General features: G+C 47.6%; 1 protein-coding gene across 1 annotated transcript; it reads left to right on the plus strand.

Annotated features, from left to right (window-relative positions):
• The first annotated feature begins 425 nt into the window (after nucleotides 1–425).
• LOC307004510 (uncharacterized protein) lies at nucleotides 426–5,415 on the plus strand. The gene is made up of 7 exons (XM_079623830.1): nucleotides 426–1,280; nucleotides 1,414–1,741; nucleotides 1,829–2,636; nucleotides 2,742–2,948; nucleotides 3,316–3,788; nucleotides 3,877–4,382; nucleotides 4,459–5,415. Exons 1-7 carry the CDS (start codon nucleotides 928–930, stop codon nucleotides 5,123–5,125), a joined length of 3,342 nt encoding a protein of 1,113 aa, XP_079479956.1. The 5' UTR covers nucleotides 426–927; the 3' UTR covers nucleotides 5,126–5,415.
• The last annotated feature ends 956 nt before the right edge of the window (nucleotides 5,416–6,371 follow it).

A 6,371-nucleotide genomic window follows, 5' to 3' on the forward strand; every position in this document is an offset into this window, starting at 1 on the left:
GCTGCTAGGGATTTTTTTGAGGAGGAAGATGACGAGGAGATGGCAACTGTAGCTTCACAAGCTGAGGAGCAACTTCCTCAAGGTATGTAAATCTTAAACAATATTTTACAAACAATTCTGTGACAACAGTATTTTTTAAATGACATATCATATTCTTTTATTTTACAACACAGAGGAATGGCACTTCTCAGGTGTCAATCTACATTCACTCTTTGAGTGAACATCTTCAAAGCAAAAAGGGAATTTAAAGGTGTATGTAAAAGGTTTTTATTTCATTTTTTATCTTAATCACAGACTAAAGCTCATTCTTGTCATCTCACACGTCCCCCACTACCCTTGGAATAAGTGGCTGTTGTAGTTAGAGGCACTCACAGTGTTTGGGCTGCTTTGCTTCACATTTTGCTTATCCCATCTCATTTTTCTTCTTGTATTTGTCCTAATGGTGCTTGGGTGATAAACAGGATGATTTTCACTGCTTCCTTCCATCGTTTCATCATCATGTTGCCTGTCTACTAATCATAAATGCTTTGCACTAAACCTTGTAATCGCAGTAGCTGTCCAGCAGAGCTGAGAAAGTCATGCAGTGAAAGTCTAAAACAATAAGATAATTATGTTGTGTCTTTTTACGCTCCAGCCACTGCGGCCTTGAGAGGCCCTGCTCCTGCCCTGGCTCGTTCTCCTGCCCCGGCTCGTGCTCCTGCCCCGGCTCCTGCTCCTTCCCTGGCTCGTTCTCCTGCCCTGGCTCGTTCTCCTGCCCCGGCTCGTGCTCCTACCCCTGCTCCTCCAGCATTGTGGACCCCTGGCCAGGTGTCCCATTCGCCTGCAGAGCTTCCTGTCCACTGGAACGAGCAACTCCCATCTTTCCAGCAGGACTGGATCAGAAAGACTCTGTTCAGGGCCAACTCAAAAACAGGGAAGCCTGAGCTGATGCCACATCCCAACTTCTGGTGGTACCCTCCCCAGCCCCCGACCGTCTTCACCCAGCCCCCTGCTTCTCCTGATATCTTCTTCTGCCGCCCTCTGTTCCTCTGGATGCCGCTGAAGATGTGGTCCATTCCACTTGTCTGTGTCCAGCCAGCCTGCAATAACCACAAGCTGACAGCTGCTGGCCTTTATCGCACTGTGCGCAAGGTCCTGGACATAGACGGGTGGTATGACATGGCAACAGAGTATCTGGAGTGCAAAGGGTGCAAGAAGAAGTATCCAGCCTGGTCTGAAGACATCCTGGGACAGCTCGACATGGGACACCGCAGAAAATTCCCCGCCATTCTGACATACAGGTAGAACACATTCATATTTAGAGCAATGCACTGTAATTTGTTGTACTGTATAAAATCAAATACATTGCTTTACTGACATTAACATTGAAATAGCAAGATGTGGCACTGAACATAATTATTTGACTGTCTGTAGGTACTCGTGTGACTACCGTGTAGTCATAATGATGCGGGAGAGGACCCAGGGCAACAGTGTCACGCAGCTTCACAAAAAGCTGCAGGAGCAGCACACCTCAGCGTGGTCACAGCGGACGCTGGAGTACCTCACTGTCTGTGAGCCCTTCACAGACTCCTCCATCATTGAGCCTGCAGTCTTTTCTGCGCCCCCACCCCTCCCACCCATCCCCAAACCCAAGTGGCTGTTGTCTGTGTATGCCAGGGACGTCCTCTCGCGGCTACCTGAGGTCAAGGCCAAAATAACCTCGGTCTTTGGCTCTGTCCTCAAGATGGACTCCACCAAAAAGGTATAAAAAGTCAAGTTTGAATAATAATAATTGTTATTATCTTAAATTTTTCTTACATTTGTTTATTCTACTGTTTTTTTTACATAGGTCACCAAAAAACTGGCCGGCGCTGCTGCCAACACTGCTGGTTGGTGCACTAATGTAGGCAATGAGCACGGCCAGGTGTTGGTGTCAGTGCTCACAGCGGCAGAGGGGCATGGACTGTGGCCCATGGCGGCGGGTCTCATGAAGAGGTACAGAGAGGCGGGAGTGGCACCGCCCGCCGTCATGTATGTGGACAGAGACTGCTGCAGCCCACTCGCACACGGACAGTCGCAGGTCAGAGCCATGTTCACAGAGTGGGATGAGCTCCAAGTGCGCCTACACATTTGGCACTTCATGCGGCGCTTTGCAGCAGGTGTCATCACGGAGGCTCATCGGCTCTACGGCACCTTCATGACTCGGCTTTCCAGGTGCATCTTTGAGCTGGATCCAGATGATGTCGCTGCTCTTCGGTTGGCCAAACAGGGGGAGCTACAGGCCAGAGGAGCTGGTCCAGTCTCAGAGAAGGCCCTGGATAAGCTGATCACCAGGAAGGAGTTGGCGCTGCACTGTCGCAAGCGGACCAGAGGAGTGGAGGAGACCACCAGGAGGATCAAGGCACTCATTGAAGAGATGGACAGTGAGAAGGGAAGGGACACTCTGGGTGTACCACTGCTGGACCACGAGCGCATCCAACAGGTCTGGATAGACCAGCAGAGGCACATTGCCTGTATTCAGGACCCAGAGGGCTTCCCTCTGTACCAGAAGACAGACACAGTGAAGAAGGGTGGTGTGGAGCTCAGCTGCTATCGCTGTGCTTGTGGCTCCACCTCCTTGGAGTCTTTCCACCTCCATTTAAATCGCTTCATCCCAGGTAGGTTATAACTTTTATAACCTGCTAAAAACGTAAAACTTTTATAACCTGTTCTGCCGTTCTGAATACATAGATTATATATATTTGACTTTATTTAACCTCTAGGGACTAGTGCCAGTGATGCGCATTTCCAGGCCTATCTCCTGGAAGGCCTGATGCGCTGGAACCAGAACCGGATGGATGAAGCAGTAAGGGGAAAGACTGACCTGAGGACCTACAGCAGCGCTGAGAGGGAGGCAATGGACCGGCTCAGCCGCAAAGTGTTGAAGATGTCCCTGGATGAGCGCTACCAGCCTCCAGGGGCTTACACAGGTGAGAATTATTCATGTTAACTCAAACAAAAGATTATACATTATACAGGTGTATGAGTGTTTGAGTGTACATTTTTATATTTTATTTCAAATACTTCAACTATTGTTGTTTAATTTAGGCTTAATTTGAGCCTTTATAGCCTAATTTATTTGCTTTCTTTTCCTAAAGTGAATTTGCTTTATTTTGCATTTATGCTTATTATTTTATTGTTTATTATTTTCATTTTTTTATCTGTTAAACTGCGTCAAGCCTACAAACGATCAAACTTTGAAAAGTTTGATTGTTTGTTTGTTTCAGTTTGTTATGGACAAATAGCCACTACAGTTATAATAATGTGAATGTGCTTTGTATGTGTGTTGTTTTGCAGGGGAGCTGCTGGGTATGGAGTATCTGTACAGTCAGTCTGGGAAATCCCTGACTGTTATGGATAACCCAGAAGAGGAGGATCGGCTGGTGGAGCAGATGGATGATGAGGTGGTGCAGGACGAAGGCTTCGTTGAGGAGGAACCTGAGGACCTCACAGTGCCAGTCCTCTATGACCCCATTGAGACTGTCCCAGTCCACAGCAGCTTCCCCCAGGCCTTCAACCCCTGTCCCTCTGCACCAGGACCATCCTCACTACAGCCACCCACATCCAGCCAAGGACTGCAGCGCCCTGCTCAGCCTCCTCTGCGGTCTGCCCAGCTTCCTCAGCAGCGCCCTGCTCTGCCTCTTCTACACCCTCCTCTGCAGCGCCCTGTTCACCCTCCTCTGCAGTCTCCTCCACAGCCTTCTGTCCAGCCAAGTGCTGCCTCTGCTCCTGCAACATCAACTGGGTCCAGTGTTGCAGACCAGGCTCCTGTAAGTAAGCTGCTCATTATTAGTTTCCATTTGCTTTTACACTCTGACATTTAACATGCTATGTATTGTTATTGTAATACTTCTACAGGCTCCTGTTCTTGGACCCGATGGCATTGCGGGCTGGGATAAGGTGCAGGATCTGGCTGAGTACCTGATGTCCCTCCGTCAGGCACTCTACCTGGACGAGCAGCAGGTCACAGAGGTCATCCGTCTGTGGACTGCTCTTCCTGATGGGGACAAGAGGAGGATCCACTATCAGCCCAGACACCAGCCCAAACTGACCCACGGACGCTTCAAGGCTCCGAAAAACACAGGAGTGACACCGGGTGTGGAGAGTGTGAAGAGGTGTCTGATCGGTCATCCTGGGGGGCCGGCTCAGTGGCCCAGCACCAGTCGCTTAGTCGAGGCCATGTGCATCAAACTGTGTGCACTGCACAAGTCCCCAACTAAGAAAGATGGAGTCCGTCTTCCTCGTTGGACTAAGGTGCTCAACGATTACCACCACATCCGAGACCTGGTGCTGAACTGCCACACTCTGATGGAGGCCACGTCACTTCAGCTGTTTGTGCTGAATCAGAGGACTCTCACTCAGTGGTAAGCATGGTTTTACATATACATTTGAATGAAAGGGATAGCAGTTATTTATAATTAATACATTTTTTGATTGCAGGTTTAATCGAAGGGAGAACACCCAGGAAGTGACTGTCCTTACCCAGGGCCTTGCTGCAGAAGACCGCATCGCTGTGGCCAGCTCACAGCTTCCTGCTCCGCGGGAAAGGCTGGATGAGGCTCCCTCCACATCAGGGGCCCGGCATGAGTTTGTCCTTCCTCCTAACAGAGCGGGACAGGCTCCTAAGCTACGGCCGGGCAAACGACCTGCCAGCGCTACAATTGTGCGGCCCATTACCCCAGCAGCTCCTACTCCTCCCCCATTTCCTGTGCCACTGCCCCAGTTCATTTTATTGAACCCTGTGCCCACGCTGATGGCAGCAGGTGCAGGTGGCCCTTCAGCTGCTCCTCTCCTGGCTCCAACTCCAGTATTTCCTGACGCGCCAGAGGCTCCTGCTCCCACTGCCTCTGTTTCTGTGTCCCGCTTCACTCAGAGGAACAGGCGACGCAGGGCAGAAGAGGAGGCCAGTGGAGCCCACAAAAGGAAATATGTCCGTGAAGTGGCATATAACAAATGCTCTAATTGTGGCAAGCCCAAAACTAAGGAGTTCGGCCACAGCCGCTTCGGCAGTGCCACGTTTTGCCCCAGTGTCTCTGGTGGCAAATCTTTAGAGGAGTGGCTGGTAGAACAGCGCCAGCAGAAAAAACCTGGACAGCCACCTCCATAATAATAATAATCTTGTAAATACTAGACTGTAAATATGTAAACATGTAAATAAATCTTGATACTTACCTCAGCTGCAACTAATTGATGTTAAAATGTAAATACTTTTACCTTCTTTTTTTCCCATCTTTCTGTAATGACTTGTTTGTTTCATTTATATTACAGAATGTTCTATTCTATTTCCACATTGTTAGTTGTTTATTGTTGTTTATTAATGTCTTGTACTTAGTTTTAGTAAATAATACTGTTCACACTCTTATTCATTGTGCTGCTTTGAATTGCCTTGGGACTGGAATGTGCAATCTGTCCTATATATTGTGTGTATGTACATATATTTATATATGTGTGTGTGTACTTATTTCAATATTTGTATGTATTAATTTTAATAAAACATTTTACATTTGAAATGTCATTTCAATATTTGTGTGTATTCATTTTAATAAAACATTTTAAGTGTCCTAAAATAAATCAGATAAATCATATAAATCAATCCCACACACAAAAAACACATAATTGAAGAAACATTTTAATTTTTTTTATTTAAACCATAAACATGTAATATGTTTTTTAAAAATAATATACTCAATTAATATCAATCAATATAATGATATGTCACATAGATAACCAAATGAAGGCACAGGCGCAGTTGATCACACACTATGGTCGCGCAGAACACGGGTTCGAGCCCAGCCCGTGGAGGGTGACTTGTTTCACATGTAACTAAAACTCCTCCATAACGCACAGGAATATAGCCCGAATATTGTTGCAGGGCAAATTTGTGCGCGTATTCCCGTTTTCTGTGTCTTTTTCGCTTGCGTGCGGGGCGCAAAGATTGGGCCCCTTCTTATGCTAAGCGAGCGCTCTACCATTTGAGCTAATTCCCCTCGACGATGGAGAGAAGGCTTGCTGTGCTGTCCTGTCCTGTGCTGGCATCGCTCTCAAAGACAAAGGCGAGGAGCGATCCCTAGCATGTGTGCAGGTGCTGCAGCGCGATTTCAAATGGCCACAAAGAAAAGAGACCGTATTTCCTCTGTCCTGGCAACTTTGCACTGGCTACCGTTTAGTTGTAGATTTAATTAAAATATTGCGCTTTAAGCCATGCAAGGGGAAATGTTTGGCTCGTTGGTCTAGGGGTATGATTCTCGCTTAGGGTGCGAGAGGTCCCGGGTTCAAATCCCGGACGAGCCCGTTCTTAGGCTTTGCTTTTAATCTCTTCAGCCTGATTAGGGCAACCAGGATATTTCTGAGAA

This window comes from Phoxinus phoxinus, assembly GCF_949152265.1.
Source record: "Phoxinus phoxinus genome assembly, chromosome: 9".
Taxonomy (NCBI): Eukaryota; Metazoa; Chordata; class Actinopteri; order Cypriniformes; family Leuciscidae; genus Phoxinus; species Phoxinus phoxinus.

Coding starts and splice junctions, on each gene's coding strand:
- LOC307004510 (XM_079623830.1), top strand. CDS start 928: ATGCCACATCCCAACTTCTGGTGGTACCCTCCCCAGCCCCCGACCGTC. Junction 1,742..1,828: donor AGATGGACTCCACCAAAAAG/GTATAAAAAGTC, acceptor TTTTTTACATAG/GTCACCAAAAAACTGGCCGG. Junction 4,383..4,458: donor CAGAGGACTCTCACTCAGTG/GTAAGCATGGTT, acceptor TTTTGATTGCAG/GTTTAATCGAAGGGAGAACA.